The sequence below is a fragment of the Rhodamnia argentea genome, chromosome 6, assembly GCF_020921035.1.
Source record: "Rhodamnia argentea isolate NSW1041297 chromosome 6, ASM2092103v1, whole genome shotgun sequence".
NCBI classification, from domain to species: Eukaryota; Viridiplantae; Streptophyta; class Magnoliopsida; order Myrtales; family Myrtaceae; genus Rhodamnia; species Rhodamnia argentea.
Window position 1 is genome coordinate 28,851,631 of NC_063155.1, and position 19,564 is coordinate 28,871,194.

Sequence of the window (19,564 nt, forward strand, 5' to 3'; positions counted from 1 at the left end):
AGATAATTAGCGTCCTTTCGGTACCTAACCAATCGATATTCCCTAAGGTGACCACATATTATGTATATCATTTTAAGATTATCAGGTATCTAACTAGTACTAAATGATCATGCATAATATTTTTCTGCCATTTCGTGCAATTACCTATTTATCCTTAACCTAGCATATAGGAAAAACGATTAACATGCGATTTTTCAAAATACGGTGTTATAATAAACACTCAATCAGGTAAATATACCAAATAAAGATCAAGATAAACACATGTAGACCAAATCTATGATAGCGATATTAAATAAACAACTTCGACTTAAAGGTCAAATTACAACAAGATCGACTAGGATTGGACATCGGTCTTCAATCAACGCCAATTTAAGGCTTAAAAATTCACATTAGGAGTAAAAAGGTCATGAAAATCAATTTTCTAATTTTCAGAAATTTTTTTGATTTTTTTGGAATTTTTCTTATTTTCGAAAAAAAAAAATTTATTAATATTTTATTAAAGTGAACCGGCCCGGGTCGGGTCCGAGATAGAGGACCAGACCCGGGTCTGGTTTGCACAAAAAGAGTCAGGCCCAGCCCACTCGAGCCCAATCTCCCTCCTTCAGTCCTCAACTCGGGCCCGACCTCAACCAAATAAACAAAACAGGCCCCGACCAAAACGAAAACCCAACCCAGAATCATGTCTTCTCCTGCAGCTCAGCTCCCAAAGCCCAAGCCCATTCTCCTCTTCTTTATTCTGCCAGCCCGTCCAACCAGCCCAAATGCATGCCTTTTTTTCTTCCACAGCAGCCCATCCAGCTAGCCTAGTACAAGAGCGTGGGGTGGCCTACCTGCCACTGTTCATCTTCTCCTCCATGCGATGTCCCTTTTTTTTTCTGCAACACCCGACGACGACGCTACATCACCAACTCCAACAGCTTTCGCTCGCCTTGTCCCTGCACCATCGAGACTCGTTCCTCTTACCGCCACCGGGGTTCGTTCACTGGGCCGTCACTAGATCTCGCCCCACGAGACTTCCTGGACACCGACCGGCCGGTTCTGCACACCTTCAGGCGCCAACGACAGTCACCAAGACTCTCTTGCCTCGGCCACGCCGGCGTACCATCGGGACTTACTTGCAAGTCGCCTCCACTTACATTCCGTGCCGAACTCAGTCGGACTGCCTCTATACGCCTGTGTCACCTCGTTGGGCGGCCACTGTTTGGGACCCGCGCCTCCTTCTTGCTCGAGTTGTCGTTGCCAACTGTTGTCATTTGCGTCACCTCAGCCCGAGCTCGCATCGCCTCCAGTCACCCTCACGTTGCCTCAGCTCGAGGTTGGGTCTCTTCTACACCCGTTAGGACTCGCTCGTCGTATTGTCGCTGGATCACGCTCCTGTCGGACCTCCTGGATGCCAACCGGTTTTGCCCAGCTCGTGTCCAACTGCATTCGTCGCGACGTCGGACTGTCACTGGTTCGAGCTCGCAGCCCGCGCTGCCACTGGTTCAAGCTCACAGTCGCCTCCAGACCTCACATGCGACCACTGGTTCAGGTTGCGCGCCGTCTACGCTTGCATTCCTATGCCATCAACTTAACTGGACTGACCTAACCTGCCTTCCTCGCTTTCCCCACGAGCCATCGGCCTTTTTCTGCCCAAACGCGATGGCTAGCGATCGGCCCTACTAACTTCTCTCCACCCTCCAGTGTCGCCCCATCTCACCACGTTGAAGGATGAAGGGAAGGGACTGACCGAGAAACCAAACGAGCTGGGGTACGAGACCAAAAACCAACGATGCTAGCCCGGAAAGTTAACGGACGCATAGATAGTGAATTAAAGGGAGCTAATGACTCATCTGAAAGCTAGAAACAGTAGCGAAACGGAGCTACATGTTGGAGAAGAAGCACGCGACTAAGTCTATACTACACGCGAGCCTAGACAATGGAGTTCAGTTCATTATTCCGGCCAAACCGGGGCGGGCTTAGGGGGGTCGGGCTTACCTGATGCGGGAGGACGTCGGTCGGGAGTCAATGGGCAGTGGTGATAGCGACGACGGTCTCTTTCGGACAAGGTGCGACTGGTTCCCACTCCCCTGCACTACAACTCTCTTTGACCTCTCTCTCTGCGCCTGCCTCCTGCTCCAACTTTCTCTCCCTTTTCTCTCTTTTCTCTTCATTTTTTTGGTCGCTGAACCAACCCTCAGTCTGCTCTCCTCTTCTTCCTTTTATGCTAGTCTTGCCTCCTTCAGCAAGTTTGTTTCTACGAACAAGCGTAGAATCCGGTTGATGGGGACGTGGGTTGGTGAATAACCACGTGAAGTGTGTGGTGAAACTGAAGGTGACGTAAGTGTGTGCAGGTGAGTGTATGGTGATAGTGAATGAGTGAGTAACGGGGTTGAAAGAGGGACCATGTGAGTTGGGAAGGAGAGAGGTGTGGGCTGGTTATGCAAAAGGAGGAGAAATAGAAATGGAAATGGGCTTGGCTGCAAGAGAGAGGAAAAATGGGCAGCCCACGGGATAAAGGGCCTAACTGGGCGTGCAGGCTTGGCTTGATTAGGCTTGGCCTGCTCCGATTTTTTTATTTTCTGTTTATAAATGTATACATAGATATATTACTTTTCTATTTTGCGCAATAAAATAAGAAAAGATGCATATTGAATAATTATGAAATATTCTATTTTAAGAAGATGATAAAATACGAGACCGTCAAAATTAGGTGTCAACAACTGTCTCCATTATTGTCTCCTCCACGAAATCGCGACATATATTTTGAATCTAGATTCTAAAAGCACGCTTAAATTATTAACAGAAAACTAAAAATATATATTGGGGGTATTTTAACTTAAAATTTCGTACTCGGACCTCAAATTCTCGGTCTGTCTATGTTCTCTCGCGCCACCACCCATCGGCGGTTGGGCACCCATGAGGGGGGTCCATTTTTCTGCGCCTCACAATGTCACACGGCACCATGTCCGATGTTATCCATTCACTAACATAAAGTTCTCGATTAGTAGTGTTCTAAATGACGAATTACGGGCATTCGACCGAGGCCCGGTCGGCTAACGGTTAAGGCGCCGTAAAGTTGATGCCATCACGAATGAGGTTAAAGTTTACTCAATTGACTTGGTTAAGTATAGTGCCTCTGGTGTACTCATCGACAAAATCCTTTTTTCATAGGTGATTATATTACGAAGAGAATGAACAGGGTCAAAGGGAGCCGATACCGAATATGTCCGGAGTATCCACTAACGAAATATGATTATTACAAGGAGAAAGGCCGAGGCCAAAGCAAATTTAGCGGGAGGAGAAACTCGATCGACGAATGAGCGTTATTAAAAAAATTTAACGAGTCTCACAAAAGGGAATCTAATCGTTAAGATCGGGCTCGAACATTTCGCCTCTTCAACGAGGGCCTCAAAAAAATTTATCCTCTGCTTAGCCTTTAATATATGCATAATCTCAAGAATACAATTAGAGATGAGCATAATGGATCAATTGAACCGAAAACTGTCCAAACCTGGTTGACCGGATTAATCCGAGGCTTTGGTCGGGGTTCCAATTTCCTCTGGAGCCGGATCACCCAAACTACCTAAATATCTTTTATTTATTTTTTTCCCATTTCTTAAATAAAAAAATAAACTTAATTTAATCTCATTCGTGTATCTTTTCGCACATCACATCTTAGTGGATGAGAAGAAAGACCACTAAATCTCAGATTAACAAAAAGAATGGGTGAACCAAGTACTTATAGCAATTTCGACGAAAAGAAAGTACTTATAGCAAATCATTCTCTCTCATTTTGTCTCCCGATCGATGTGAGACACTAAAGAGAAAATTACCGAGAGATAACATGGACCAATCCGGACCATACTTATCCCTAAATATAATGGTTATAAACAAAAGGCTATACATTTAAAAAAAAAAATGTGTCGACGTGGGAAAATGAGGAAAAGATTATATTCGTGCATACGCAACACGAATAGTGCCACTTCGACGCACGTTGGAAAGAGACCGGAACCAGTGTCGTCCCCTTTCCTGGGAGTTCTGTTGCTGCCAACGACCTTGGAATCTCGGACAATTCGTCAAACGGGCAGCCAAGAGTGAAGCGGGACACCCCGACACGGCACTTCGTGTCTCGTCGGATAGCGAATAGGCGCATCAGATTCTCCTTTTCTTCCCCGATTTAGCTTTATTCTTGCTCGGTCCCAGCATCTCCTTCCCTTGAATCTTCCTCCAATTTGTAACTGAAGATTCGGAATCTGTTGGAGACAGAGGGAAATGGGTTCCGTGGAGGAGGAGAGACAGCTACTAGAAGATGGTCTCTCGCAGGTTTCTCTTCCAACTGCTGCCACTTCTTTCTTCGGATCTTATGTTCTATTTTGTCAAACCTCTGGATTTGAAATTTTCTTTGTTTCTTTTTTTTCTGCGCGCACAAGAGTAGCCGTGGCTTTGATGCTTTCTTGGTGTAAGTTTTGATTCTGAAATGGCTCTAAAGTTTGAGACTTGAGAGTCTACTAATGACGAGTTGGGATTAACCTGTGTTTGAGAACTTTTTCTTGTTAGGTCTACTGAATGGACTGGCTAGTTGTAAGAGTTACTGGACTGTGGTCTTTCTTGTTCTCTGATATCTTATATGTCTTAGTTGTTCTTTTTGTGCTATCTCTGACATGTCAACTTGGAGATTATGCTCTAGTTTACCTTCTTACTCGATCCGTTCCGAAAGGACAGATTTGCTTCAGTGGGTGGCTGCCGGCTGAACAAGTAATTTCTTGACTGGCATTTTAATTTTCGAATTTGCTTCGTAGAGGTGTTGTGGCTTGATGGCTTAGTCAAGATATCATGCGACCAAAAGAGTACACCTGATCATAAGGATTGAAAAATGATGCCAGTCACATATACTCATTTGGCATTTAATCACTGACTTTGTACTCCAGCCATTGCTATTTCAAAGGTTCCAAAGATAATGACCATTCTGCTTTGCTTCAAGGGACTCAACCCCAACCCCACACTTAAAGGGTTTTGTCGTGAGTGCACTAGTATCATCTGAATCGAACTGTGGCATTTGTCCCTAGTTGTCCCCAGGACACATGGGTGTCGGCGGGATTTTGAAATCGCCCTAAAGTATTCTCTTTGCAAATAGAGATTGCTAGTTGGAATTGATTGCAGCCTCAGCAACACTGATGGCTCGTGGCAAGCTGGTGCCCTAAATAGGTGTCAATTTTGAAACGGGCTGAACCTCACCTACATGAGACACCGTATCAACTTTCATGCACCATGGCTTCTTGAATTTCCATTTTCAGCTTCTCGACAACAGAGGCTTTGTCTAGGAACCTATGGATCAAGGTAAGCACAAACCCTAGTCACAAACTAGAGTATATACTTAGTATAATCCTTATTGAAACAGGAGGGACTTCATGGCAATGTGATAAAGAAGCTGAGGGAGGAGCATCAGTTAATGTGTCTAACATTGTGAAGCTTAATCTTGGATTCTATGGAGTGAGATAGAATTACCTTGCTGTTTTTGCTAGCAGAGATTAATACGTATATGCATCTATGTGGGAAGAAGCCTGCTACCGCAATCTCCCATACCTATCATTCCATATAATCGAGCGCACCTGAAGGAAGAAATATAAACATGCTGCCTCAAGGACTTTCGACATTGAAATAAAAAGACCATCCTTTTGATTTCGAGTTTTGTGGTACTGGTTACAAACGACGACTTATTTAAATGTGCTGGTGCATTGCACTTGGAATGGGCTTCTAGGTATGATTTTTTAGGACCCTCTTAATATGATTTATTTGAAAAATACCAAACTTTGAATCCAAAGACAATTGTATGGCATGAACCAAAGCACTGATTACTGATATTAAAAAAAAAGTCAGCAACTTGAAAATCGAACACTTCTTTATTCTTTTTTCTCTGCTCTCATATCTGGATATCTGTTGTAATACCCAGGATGAGAGTTATGGACTGTACACCGGAGATGGTTCTGTAGACATCAAAGGAAGGCCTGTCTTGAAAAGCAACACCGGAAATTGGAGAGCGTGCCCCTTCATTTTAGGTAATGGTTTTTTTCTTGTTCAGCCACTTCAGGGATTCTTTCAATTTCTGTGGAATCCCCATTCATTTGTTGAATGAATTGCAGGCACTGAGTGTTGTGAACGTTTGGCCTACTATGGAATCGCCACTAATCTTGTTACTTACCTCATCGACAAACTGCATGAGGGAAATGTTTCAGCCGCGACAAATGTTACCACTTGGCAAGGAACTTGCTATCTCACACCTCTAATTGGAGCTATTTTAGCCGATGCTTATTGGGGGAGATATTGGACGATAGCTGCATTTTCCACGATATACTTCATTGTGAGCACGTTTTAAAACCAAAACCTCCTTTCACAAATCCCCAGTATGCTGTTCCTTGTAAATGGTTGGCCGTTAAATGAGATTCGTTCTAGAATTTACATGCTCACAACCCTCTAGTAACGGGATTATTTGGCTATCTACTTTCTATCATTTGCTATTTAATTAACTAGGTCATAAATATTACTCATCTTTGCTTAGAGTGGTATTTGGTTTTTCAGTGAGAAGATACGCCTCTAGGATGAGATGTAGGTTTAAAGGAGTGGAAGATGTGTGAATGGATATGCTTAGAATGTCTAAGGAAATACCCGTGTATTTGAATCCTATTGTAGATATGATGCTAAATGAAGCATAGTGATGTGAGAGGATCCATCTAGCGTGGAGATGCTTTTTGTGGTCTTCTGTTTTACATTATCTTTAGTGTTTTCTTTTTCTCTCTTCATTTTGACAAAGGAGGTGAGTCAAGATAAATAAGCAGTCCGATGTTGAGGCTGATTTATCCAGGAATCCAGACTGAGTGCTTGCTATAATTATAAGTTGGAACACTGTCATGTTATTATAGGCAATATCCATAAGCTTTGGAAGAAAGACAGAGCTTGCTATTCAGACAACATAGCATGACTAATGAATTCTAACATAAGGAGCACTAGTTTGCTTAAGCCCTTGCTTGAGTGCTTATACTTGAATTGCTGATTTTACTGCATTTTACTGCATTGATTTCCTTTATTTTCCAAATCATTCTGGTAACGGCTCTGCTGAGTTTCCTCTCATGTTTTCTTGATCAAGTTATTGGACAATACATTATTTTGATTAATGCATTAGCTACTACACTTTTCCTCATTTTGGCCGGAAGTACTTTGAAGTTGATGTTTATCCTTTATTAGGAAAGTTTCGAGTCGGGTCTAAGCATTGCTCTGTGACTTACCACTTTTTGGCTACGTGACTTCCCATTGCTTTTGTTTAATGTTTCATGTTGACGAGGTGACAGAACTTATGGACGTCTTTGCTAATGCATAGAACTGCTCAAAGTTCTTTGAGCTCTCTCTCTCTCTCTCTCTCTCTCTCTCTCTCTCATGCGTGCACACTTGCACAGTGAAAAGGAAGAACTGTTTCTCCACTACGGTTCCATCATATCAGCTTCCCATTTGAGATCTTTAGGTTTTTCTTAGGTTGTGATGGTGAGTGTATGATATTTTACTAGATGTCATCGTCCAAAAGTTCCTGATTCCATTGGGGTTAATGAAAAGTTCATTACCTTAGGGCATTAATTTGTGTTTGAAAGGGTGATGCTGAATTGTACTTGTGCTTAAAATCATGTGAGTATGCCCTTGATATAGTTCTGTGGATGGAGTTAATTATGGAGTCGATCACACTTATTATTTTTTCCTCTGGATGCCGTGAGGTCAGAAATCAAACAGAAAACTCAGTGGAGCTTTCCAACCTCTAAGAATTAAACTGGTTTCCTCTTATGATTCAGATATTTATGAGCTCTGTGACAATCTGTATCTGCTACTTTTCTGTTACGTACATTTTTTTATATAATTAATTGCGACAATAATTGTTCAAGATAAAATGTGCCAATGCTGCAGGTGATTATAGCAAATAAGTGAGGCTGAATTAATCTACCATTTTTCATCCCGTGGTCACCTATCGTGCATAAAAAAAATTTCATAGCTTTTTGCTAATGTAAAACAGTTATGAGTTCACCCCAAAAAAAAAAATAAGTAAAACAGTTATATTGATGACTCTGGTTTGTCATTTTGTATAGGGCATGTGTACGTTGACTCTATCCGCGACAGTTCCTGCATTGAAGCCTGCAGAATGTGTGGACTCTGTTTGCCCTTCAGCAACAGCAGCCCAATACGCAGTATTTTTTTTAGGGCTCTATCTGATTGCCCTGGGTACTGGGGGGATTAAACCATGTGTTTCCCCTTTTGGCGCCAATCAGTTTGATGACACTGATCCTAGAGAGCGAGTGAAGAAAGGGTCTTTCTTCAACTGGTTTTATTTTTCTGTTAACATAGGCGCTCTTGTATCAAGCACTCTCATAGTATGGATTCAAGAAAATATTGGTTGGGGCTTAGGATTTGGTATTCCTGCACTATTTATGGGAGTTGCTATTGCCAGTTTCTTCTCAGGCACACCTCTCTATCGATTCCAGAAACCTGGGGGCAGCCCTATCACAAGGATGTGTCAGGTTTTGGTCGCATCCTTCCATAAGTGGAAAGTGGAGGTCCCTGAGGACAGTAGTCTCCTGTATGAAACACAAGAAACAAACTCTGCTATAGGAGGAAGCCGCAAAATAGAACACAGCAATGAGTTGAAGTAAGCTGTCTTTTTCTTCTTCTCTCTTATTATTCGAATTTTCCAACTAGTACCTGGTAAGTTAGTGTTCCTGCTCTTTTATAAATATAAATGACTCTTTAGTGGATGCCTAGTACGACAGAAAAGATGTGATTACAGACATGGAAATATAAACATTTCTAGGAAACACTTCATCTTAATTATATGCGTGCAATGTCAACATCTTGCTGTGCAACTACTATGAAATAGTTCTCGCAGATTTCGAATCACGCTCCCAAAATTTCATAAGAACAATACCCGATCATACCTTCACCCTTCTGTGTCCAAATTTTGTACGTTTATTCTTGTTTTCAGTGTGCTATTCCAAATTTACACACATACTACGTGCAAGACCAAGTTTCGTAGTTTCCCACATATTTTTCTGCTTGTCATGCCAGAGAAGATAATAAATTATCGTCTATCTGAAAGGTGGACAAAGTGCTAACAATCTCTACTATAATAACAGATGCCTTGATAAAGCTGCGGTAGTCGCTGATGCCGAGATCAAAAGCGGGGACTTTTCAAATGGCTGGAGGCTATGTACAGTCACTCAAGTGGAGGAGCTGAAGATTTTGATCCGTATGTTCCCAATCTGGGCCACAGGAATTGTATTTTCTGCGGTATATGCGCAGATGTCTACCTTGTTTGTGGAACAAGGGGAGATGATGGACACTACTATCGGCTCTTTCACTATTCCTGCGGCATCTTTATCCACTTTCGATGTCATAAGCGTGATTTTCTGGGTGCCTGTCTACGATCAGTTCATCGTTCCAATAGTGAGGAAATTCACAGGCAAGGAAAGAGGCTTTTCCGAGTTGCAGCGGATGGGAATTGGCCTCTTTATATCAGTTCTCAGCATGTCGGCTGCTGCCATAGTGGAAATTAAGCGTCTCCAAATTGCTAGGGAGTTCGGCTTGGTTGATGAAGATGTCGCGGTTCCCTTGAGCATCCTTTGGCAAGCACCACAGTACTTCTTGATGGGTGCTGCAGAGATATTCACTTTCATCGGGCAGCTCGAGTTCTTCTACGACCAATCGCCAGACGCCATGCGAAGCTTATGCAGCGCGCTGTCGCTTTTGACTACTTCTCTGGGGAGTTACCTGAGCTCCCTGATCTTGACGATCGTGACGTACGTCACGACCGAAGGCGGGCAGGTCGGATGGATACCCGATAACTTGAACGAGGGCCACCTCGACTACTTCTTCTGGCTTCTAGCCGGGCTCAGTGTCTTGAACTTGCTCGTCTACGTCGTTTGTGCTTCGAGGTATAAACAGAAAAAGGCCTCTTGAGGGTTTTGATAAGATTGTCTCCTTGAATTTCATACAGAAGGATGGGGTCTTGGCAAAATTTTCTACTTTGGAAGTGTTTGCCTGCACGGAGGCGCATAAAAAGCAAAGGCAGGCAGTTCTAATGTGAATGTGCTTCCTCATCTTGGATTAGAAGAACTCAGAAGGATTTACTTCTGGACCACAACTACATAATGTTTAGTGAGGCAGAACTACATTTTTAACATGCTGCACAATTTCCCTTAGTTTGTAAACAGATATGACTCAATGCATTCTTAACGACGACTCTTATGATTAGATGCATAATTATGGACAACTCTTATGAGATAATTTCTTTGTATTTACAGCGGACAAAGAGGAGTAAATGAAGAAGAGAGAACCACTCTACTTTTCACTAGAATATCTAATGCAAAATTGCAAATAGCTTGCTTGCTTTTTCGACATAAAAAACTGAACATTCCAACGAATTGAGGAAAGTTATGAAGAGTGGGGAACTTGCATTTTTACTTTATGCTTTCATGGTATTTTACGCGCACGAAATGGTGGAAGGGATCATCATGAAAAATTTCAAATTAATATATTTGTGACAAGTTTATCCCAAATCAAATTTTTGGACCATCAACAATTTCAAACGGGTACACATGTGATGTATTTACCTCATAACTAATTCTTTTATCACCAAAAAGGTCAAATCGGTACATTTGTAACAAATTTATCCTTGATTAGTTTTTGTTAAATTGAACTAATACCACGAAAAATCGCAAACCTATCCTTTGTGACAAACGACTGGTAAAATACCAAACCGGTATACCCGTCAACTGTCATGTGTCATCCAACTCAACAATTTAACGGTATAATCTAACTAAAATTAAAGAATGTAAATTTATCATAGATGTATTGTTTTAAAGTTTTTAGTGGTTAAAAAATTAGCTATTGGTAAATTTATCATAAGTGTACCAATTTGGATTTTTCGTGGTATCAACCCTATAAGTAAAAAGTAATGCAATTTTATTTTTTTTCGTATTTCCTTTTTAAGTAGATGATATACCTGTATGAAGTGGTCCCGATCCACTTTAAATATGGCACCGTGTAAAATTCTAACTAAAAATTTGATTGATTTGAAGGTTTATGTTGTTTTGATCGTCTGCATATGTTACTCATTGTGAAATTCATGTCGATATCAACATTAAGGATGGTATAGCAAAACTAGTGTGTATCAGTGTATATTAATGGGTAGTTTATAAATTAGTGCAGACGGTCCAAATAGTCACAACTCGCACCCTTTCTCATCGAACCGGATCACACCCGACCGGCAAAAGGACCGAGGGGTCACATTGGTGCATTTTTCTGTGCGACGCATAGCAGAAGCCGAAGAGAGAGAGAGAGATGGAGGTGGAAGGATCGTCGAAGAAGATGATAGCGACGCAGGAGGAGATGGTGGAGGCGAGGGTCCCGTTGGCGTACCGAGACCAGTGCGCGCACCTGCTGATCCCGCTCAACAAGTGCCGGCAGGCCGAGTACTACCTGCCGTGGAAGTGCGAGGTGGAGCGACACTCGTACGAGAAATGCGAGTACGAGCTTGTCATGGAGAGGATGCTCAAGATGCAGAAGATCCGCGAAGAGGAGGCCAAGCTCAAACAGGGCTTCAAGCAGCCGGCCCTTCCTCTCATCCCCAAACCGGCCAATGCTTAGCTCCTCCTCCTTTCTTTCTTCTTCTCCTCAAAGGTCAGCTTTTTCCCCTTCTTTTGGGGAGATTTCTGCTTGTTGCGACTTCTTTTCCGCGCCAAGAAATTTGTGTTTCGTTTTTCGGTTGTTACATGTGGATTTCCATTTGTAAATTGTTTGTTTCCCTCGTCGATTTTTGATTGATGGTTTGTTGATTGTGGGTGGTAAGGAGCAACGATCTTGTGTCTGATTGTGCTTGTTGGGATTTGGAGGGTAAGGAGTTCTTTTCTAGGGTTTGTTCGTCAAAATTAAGAGATTTCGTGGTGGACGTGCTTATTGGATTGTAGATTAGTGGCTATTTGTAATGATGGTGCTCGTGGGCAAAATTTGAACTTGTTGGAGAACGGGGAACGGTTTATTGTGTAACATAAGGTTGAAGGTTGAATTGATGAGCTATGAGAATTAAAGTGTCCATCCATTGTCTATTTAAGGTTATATCTTATTGAGGGGATCACCTCTTGTCAGTGTTTGCCGTCCAAACGTCACGAGCTTCTATGAGTGTGTTCAATCTCAGCCAACATTTGTAAAAGGGAGGATTCTCTTTTGCTGGGCTTCTTCTTTGGTTTGTGTTTTGGAATGACACTTCGGAAACTTTAAGGTGTTCTTTTCCACCCCTCGTTGATTGAGCGGCCCGTGGTACGTGTATTTGCTGATGCCAATTGTTTTTCTTCCTTTGCTATTTCCCCATTCATCCGGACCCGTCTCATGCTTCTTATTGGCGATTATTCATAAACTGCATATTGACAATATCAGGAGTTCATCTTCAAAATGACATCATACACAAACACAACAGATTGCCCTTAGCGGATTGTGCTTGTTGCTATACAAACAGCCTGGGAAAGATATCTTACAGTCTTACCACCAAGTCATATGATGTTTCATTTAGTAATGGCTTGGCTAGGCCTAGCTTTCTTCATAGCTTATGATTTCGTAAGTGATCTCCAGTGCTGGATTTGCCAAAACTCTGGCATTTGCATGCAGATAGGTATAGCAACAGGAATTATTCATTGCTACATTAATGTACCTGACTGGAGAAAAATGGAAGTAAATTTCCAGTAGAGTTAGTTCAGACTGCACTTACTGAAGTTGAACCTTATACCCTTTACGACTTTTTTCTGAATGGAAGCTTCTGTGCATTGATTGTTTTTGTCTCCCATTCTAGTTGGTTTTCTTCATCGCCATTCTCTTTAAGTTCTTCTATTTCCATTTCTTATTTGATGGGACATCCTTTTGGATTTGCAATATGTTCTATTTCTCTTTCTATACTAAATTCTTCATCCATCACTATGGCTTCTTTTTTTTAATGCAATCGAAAATTTGTTCTTCTGTAGATAGATCTCTACGGACATAGGATTATAAGGGTTACTCATCCTGTCCTTCGGATTACTTCTACTGTGTTTGTACTGAGCTCAGAACTGTTCAAAAGCACTGTGACAAATGTCTGTCATACTTGGCTTGCATGTTCAAAAATGTTGTGTATAAGGATCGAGCATGTTTGCGTTAGGATTTTCTGCCCCTCCAAGGAAATATGATCCCACGGATAGACGGCTCTTTGGAAGCAACTTTCAGCTATATTGTAGTTTGTGAAGGAAGATTTTCTTTGCTTTGTATGGCTTCGATAAACCTCTCTGCTTATACTCTTATAGCCCAAGATTCGCCTTGCCTTGCAATTCTTTGCAATTCATTTGCTTATCATACAATACTCTGATTCCTTGACTTCACAGCACTTTTCACCTTATGTAGTATGAGTAGTTGGTTGAAGTTGTTCATTTAGCTTTATGCAGTGAATATTTGTTTTTCGTGCGGAATTTAGTCCTGATGTCTCTTGTTGTTAACCAATGCACACTAGTTGTAGGATTATGTGATTTCACTAGAAAAGAATCAAGATATTGAGAATACACTAATATACTTTAGGTGTCAACAAGATGCACTAAATATCGTAAGTCAGTTTCCTTTGAACTTCTTAACAAATTGGATATTCCATCTTGACAATCGCATTTGACAATCTCATGTGTGAAAAACTGTTATTTGTTCTAAAGTGCTATTACAATGGAGCTTTCTTCATGTATACTGATGTCTTAAGCGATCTAATTCGATGCATCGTCTAATTACAGAGTTGCAAAGACATTAAGTACTTCATAGTACTCTCTCTCTCTCGATCTTTCCTATCTAGGTGAGAATCCAGTAGACCATCATTGCAGACTTACAAATTGATTGAAGTTTGCAATTGAAGTTTGCAATGGTGGTCTACTGTTCAATTTGATCAAGAACTTTTTGGAAGGGTCGCCACTTGTTCTTCCCTAAATTTTGTTTTGTAATAATATTGATAAAAATTGGAGCATCTCCATAACACATTGGAGACCTAGATCTCAAATGTTTTTACTAATTTTGCTTTATCTGGGTGTAATGAGGTAGCATGACAACAAAGGTGCTATTAAAGATTATTGCAATCTGAGGGGAGGGGGTGGGTGGGATTTTTGGTGTAGCCTGGTAGAGATCTCTACTGATTACTTCATTGTGCTCCCGAATGCTATTTGATGCACACACCTAGAAAATATTCATACTGTTCTAGTGAAGATCTTGCATCTAAAGTAATGCTTTGGTAAGTTATCACTATTGTAGGAGAAGGAAAACGCTACAGAAAAAGATATCGAGTATGAGAGGGTGTTTGGAACGTAGAGACAGCAATGAATGGATTTTATCTAACAACAAAAATGTCAACCTCGGTGTATGGATAACGGGGTTTACAAATTGATGCGTGCCCGTGCTTTTTTCTTTTTGTGGTTACATATTTCATCCATCTCGTTAACCCTATAAATAATCGGGTATTCAGTCATTTGTATGAAGTGTTAGAAAATGAAGCAAGTAATGTAATATGACCGTTTCTAAATACTTGAACGTTCCTTGTTTGGATCTTGATATGCGCCTTAAGAGTTCCAATCATGGATGCTTTCACACAGTGTCTCTCTCGACAATTGTTAGAGCATCTCTTCCATTGGATTGATTCTTAAACTGAAAGGATGTGAAGTGCATTAACTGCAAAGCTCTTGATTCTTTTTCTGATCCCAGTTGTCACTTTGCAGGGAGCTCGAGCGTGGGTGCTTTTGGTGAAAAAGTTGCTTCGTTTATCTGCTCATTGTTCATTGAGACTTGTATGCATGAGCATAATTGCAAGGAATATTGGTACCTTCATCCTCTCTTACTTTTGCTACTTTTGTCTTGAGTCATAGAATAAATGGAATATCAATTGTGATGTACATTGTGAACTGGTTGGAGTCCTCTCTTTGGGTTAACATTTTGTCTTTCTAGACCCCCATGAGAATAATATCTCTCCGATTAGGTGACAATGGTATTTCACAAAAGATTAGTTTTATGGTGCTTAGTTAAAGGAAGTGAGAATAAATTCCCTCCTTCCACGGCTTAGCTTCGGTGAGGCTTGTTTTCTCCTGTCTTTAACCACAGAGGACTTGGTTTTACCAAGTCAGTCATACCAGGTCGTGCTAGTTCCCATACATGATGTCCTGATCGCCGACGGTTATACTATCGAGTAAGGTAAGATGTTGGCATATCGTCTAGCAAAAAAATGTTGCACTATCGTAACAGTTTTTTCAAAGATTTCGAGAGTTTGATGGTCTAAGCAGCATGATTGATTCCAAGAATTTGATGGACTAGGCAGTAGGATTGTCATGCTTCAAGTAAAAAAAAAATTGATGAGGAAATTCATTGCATAACATGGCCTGAGAAGATTCATTGCATATTAACGTCAATCTCTTCATTCTACTTTATCTGTTTCAGTTAGCTGGATGATGCCATTACAAGTATTTCCATCTTAAGATTCCTTTAAGGGCTGAGCTACCAGCTTGTTCTTTGACATTCTTATTCGATAGAACAGAATGGAAATTCGCTGTTTTTAATTTGTTTGGGCTTATGTTAGCTGGGAATGTGATCTTTTTTCACATACGCATGGTTACATCTTCACTGAGATGAGAAGCAGGATGGCTGTGTGAAATGTTGAAGTAAGCTGCTGGCGGTGTAGTTGTGATGGTGAATATGGTACTTGGAAAATCTGTGGTGATACCACTCAGACCTTAAAGTCGGTGGTGGCCATGGTGGTGGTAGTGGAGATAACAAGATAATGTTTTTGTGGAGGTGAAGGTGGAAATAAAAGGGACGGTGGAGCATGGTGGTTGCGGTGTTAGGAGGTGAATGTGGTGGCAGAACAGAATGCTGGTGGACAGATGGAGATGGTCTTGTGGAGGTTTTTGTGGTGCAATCGGAGCCCAGAGGTGGCCATGAAGAAGAGTTGGAGGTGGAAGTGAGGTGATAGAAGTAGAGCTGGCAAGGTTGCCTGTCGTGTTGTATACTGGAGATGGTAGTAGCAGTAGCTTGTGGAAGACTGGTGGTTCCGGGTCAGTGATGGTGGAGGGAGTGGCGGTAGACTGGTGGTGACGTTTGTGGTTTAAGAGGGATGTCAAGAGGTTCCGGCTAAACCAAGTTTTGGCCATTTCCTATCGCCAGTTTGTGATCAAGACGGCTCTAAGCCCGATCTACCCTTCTTGCCCAAATATTATGCTTTAGTGTATGGGTCCCATATTAGTACACATCGGCTTCTCTATATGAGATGTCCTTATTCCCTTTTTTCCCTCACGATTTTGTACATTACGGTCGAATTCATCAGCTGCAAAATGGTTTGCCATTGCCGCTTCTATAAGAACTTTTTGCGAACATCTCCAGCTACGTCGCCTTTGAACCTGCAATAGCTCGCGGCAGCTTTCAGAATGTTGTGAAGCATTTCACTCGGCCTTACGGATTGCAATGCTTCACAACGTAGCAACCATAGTTATACGAACGGCTTTTAAAAGGTGACTTCGCGAATATTCAAAAATGTTCTAAATCTAAATTTATATCTGAAAAATCCATGAGGAGCTTGAACATGGTGGAACAAGTTCAGTGCTTCATGTCAGTCGAGCCCAAGGGCCAGTGGCTCCACATTGCCTATTATCGAGAGACCGAGAAATTGGATAGGAGAAGCAATTGGGCCTTAGAAAAAGGTGCCTCCACACCCAAAGTGGATTTGTGCCCGAATTGGGCTCATTATAAGGCGGGATCGGAACGAGGCCCAAATTCACATGAGCCAATCAAGTACCGAAATGTACTAAATGATCATCAACATTTCTACCCGATTTCCATTCGAGTGTCGAACAAACTTCAAAGCTCTCTTTCACTCTGCGCCCGCATGCTCAAACTCACTCGTCGCGATCCAGAGTCATTCTATGCCCAACCAAACGGGCCTTTAGCCTTTTGTTATTTATCTCGGCGTCACGGTCCACCTCTATGTTTAGGACTTCAACGTACTCACTACTCGCCAACATGCACATTCTTAATTACCTATCCACATTTATGGTCCATGTATTTTTATTTTTATTTGTAGTTTTTAACGACGTGTGGAAATATAGTGGGACATTAGAACTCTCAATATTTTTGTGAACATGGAATGCGTTTGCTATGTCTCTTCACGACATGATGTTCTGTGGCTCCAACACCATTTGTAAACACAGGTCAACCAATAGATCTGCTGATCAACGTGCTATAGCCTCTAGCTCTACCGAGAAGTTTTGTTCATCCTTAATTGAGTTCACGTTTTAGCCGTTACAAAAACGATCATAAGAATTTTGTAAGTACTAGTTGTACGCTTAAATGAAGGTATAATTTGATATTCAAGTATTTCAACCAGATAGGCGTTGGTAAAATTCAAAATCTATCATCAATTTTAGTAGGATACAAATTCAATTATCCATGACGACACCGTGACCAACGCAACCGTCTCACCTGCTCGAACGTAAACGTTTAAACTCTTGCACAACACAACAATTGATTAAGTAGCCTTTAGGGTTTAACCAAAACTTTGGGAAAACCCAAAAATGCGGGAGATTCAAAGTTACCTAACATTTGATTTTGGCCCCTTTTTCTAGAAGATCATGTCCCCATACGTGCGTATTTGGTAAGCCGGAATATATCGCGCACGTGTCAGGGGCAGAACGTGGCTTCATATGTAATCACACATATATACTTAGCCCCCCAAAAAAAAAAAAAATCCGCCTCGTATGGGATTTTGATTACGTGCGGGCAAAACACGAAATGCAAAGAGGAATCCAGCATTTCGGACAAGGAACAGAACACGATCCATCTTTTTTTTTTTTTTTTGTTCAAATGTTCAAATCAACCTAATTCCCAATCAAAGAAAGGAAAGTCAAAAAGTGGCGGGACCCACCCCCATCAATCATCATTTATATATACATATATACATAAATATTCCCTGGGACTAAATTGGCGGACCATGCTTTAGAGAATGTTCATCTTCCAATTATTTTAAGAAACCCTAGACTGTCATAGAAAGTCCACATTTCATGCTCCATAGTCCATGCACGATAAAATACAATGATAAAATGCCATCTTTCTCTCTTTCTCTCTCTACAACTTTTTGTCTTTAGGTGCATGATTTTCCATGCAGAAGAGAACGACAGACTTCCCCCCACTAAAACTCGGTCTCTCTCTTCCACCCATTTGCTATTATCTTAGCGTTTAGCGCATATGATCCCGCACCAAATCATTCTCATCTTTGACTAATCACCTTGATTAATCCATCCATCCATCCATCCGTCCATCCCTACCTTCGCCATAAGAGGGCTGGAGGAAACCCCACTTTTCTTCGAGTTCGTAATCATGGTCAAATCATGCTTTAGGGTGCGATGTTTGACTCGCCTCGTTGCATTATTTGCAGACTTTTCTTCACCTTTCACTTGCATCATTTTCACAAATTCTCTCTCTCTCTGTCTCTCTCTCCCTCTCTCCACGGCCAACTTTTTTCTTTCCTAGCTTTCTTTAATGAGTCGAAGACTGAGTCGCGCCCAAGGGTCGTCGGTCGTTTTAAGTTTGTACCCAAAAGAAGGGGTGGCTCTCTCACGAATTTCGTACTCCTTTCATTAAAGGCGGGGTCCTAACGTGGAATATCAAGCTACATTCGGGGTCATATATTATGGTTTTTTTTTTTTTTTAATAGGTGCCGAGGACTTTGCGAATGGCATACAGGTTGGAAAGCGAAGGTCAAGATTCACTGTGCAGTGGCCAAACGTCCTGGAAAATCAAGTCCTGATGCGTGTGTGGGTCTATGTGAATGGCATGCATAGTCAATGTCTTTATCAATGCGACGGTAGCTGTTAGCTCGGATGTTGTGTCCCTACTTAACGTGCATTTTAGGGATGTTAGATATTCTGAAAAGTCTAGCCAAAATAGTTTTCATAAATGATGGGAGAGACTCTAATACATGGGTATTTGATGGGAAAAAATGTCAAAAAAATCATAAACCTATTGTATTAGCGCTGATTCAGTTCTATACGTTTCAATTATGTCAATTTAGTTGTAAACATTTTGCATTTATGCCAATTAAGTTCATCCAATCAATTTTGGCTGAAAACCGTTGACATGGACGTTGGTCATCCTACATAGTACTACTAGCAATGACGTGGAGATTTTTTTACAATTTTTTAATAATGTTTCAATTTTTTCTACTTCTTTTCTCTTTACTCTTTTTTTTATTATTGAGGGCCAACAACCCCCTATTAGCCACAGTTAAGGGCATCGCAGCCCTCGCTCAACGCTGCCAAGGGTCGCCAATATAAAAATGAAACGTAAAGAAAAGAGCACGAAAAGAAAAAGAAAAAAATCAAAAAAACATATTACAAAATTATTTTAAAAAGTGCACGTGAGCGTGATCGACGTTCATGTCAATGATTCCGGCCACAATTGGCCGGATAGACTCAGTTGGTACTAATGCATAAGGTTTATGACTAAATTGGCACAATTAAAAAATTTA

The 19,564-nt window shown here is 41.3% G+C and overlaps 2 protein-coding genes and 1 long non-coding RNA gene across 7 annotated transcripts in view; 2 read left to right on the plus strand and 1 right to left on the minus strand.

Moving 5' to 3' along the window:
- Nucleotides 1–4,830, minus strand: part of LOC115726354 — an 18,079-nt gene extending 13,249 nt beyond the window's left edge. Inside the window, exons 1-2 of the long non-coding RNA XR_004013535.2 lie at nucleotides 4,736–4,830; nucleotides 2,833–2,838 (exon numbers count right to left, since the gene is read on the minus strand). This is a non-coding gene — a long non-coding RNA (uncharacterized LOC115726354). The remainder of the gene's footprint in view (nucleotides 1–2,832; nucleotides 2,839–4,735) is intronic.
- LOC115726262 (protein NRT1/ PTR FAMILY 8.3-like) overlaps nucleotides 1–10,202 on the plus strand; it is a 23,984-nt gene extending 13,782 nt beyond the window's left edge. The window contains exons 1-6 of one of the 3 annotated variants that reach the window (XM_030656056.1): nucleotides 3,991–4,133; nucleotides 4,227–4,305; nucleotides 5,933–6,038; nucleotides 6,123–6,340; nucleotides 8,106–8,662; nucleotides 9,147–10,202. In XM_030656056.1, the coding sequence (XP_030511916.1) occupies nucleotides 4,255–4,305; nucleotides 5,933–6,038; nucleotides 6,123–6,340; nucleotides 8,106–8,662; nucleotides 9,147–9,969 (1,755 nt within the window). In that variant the 5' untranslated portion in view covers nucleotides 3,991–4,133; nucleotides 4,227–4,254 and the 3' untranslated portion in view covers nucleotides 9,970–10,202. Of the gene's footprint in view, nucleotides 1–3,990; nucleotides 4,306–5,932; nucleotides 6,039–6,122; nucleotides 6,341–8,105; nucleotides 8,663–9,146 lie in introns of those variants that run through there. The other 2 variants (XM_048280053.1, XM_030656064.2) reach the window with 2 other exon arrangements.
- Nucleotides 1–15,055, plus strand: part of LOC115726310 (NADH dehydrogenase [ubiquinone] 1 beta subcomplex subunit 7) — a 22,588-nt gene extending 7,533 nt beyond the window's left edge. Inside the window, exons 2-4 of one of the 3 annotated variants that reach the window (XR_007198631.1) lie at nucleotides 11,329–11,691; nucleotides 12,139–12,289; nucleotides 14,775–15,055. Coding sequence is in view for 2 of the 3 variants with exons in the window: in XM_030656153.2 (XP_030512013.1) it covers nucleotides 11,353–11,658 (306 nt within the window). In the remaining variant the exon portion in view is untranslated. Of the gene's footprint in view, nucleotides 1–11,328; nucleotides 11,692–12,138; nucleotides 12,290–13,251; nucleotides 13,254–14,772 lie in introns of all 3 variants that reach the window. The other 2 variants (XM_030656153.2, XM_030656137.2) reach the window with 2 other exon arrangements.
- The last annotated feature ends 4,509 nt before the right edge of the window (nucleotides 15,056–19,564 follow it).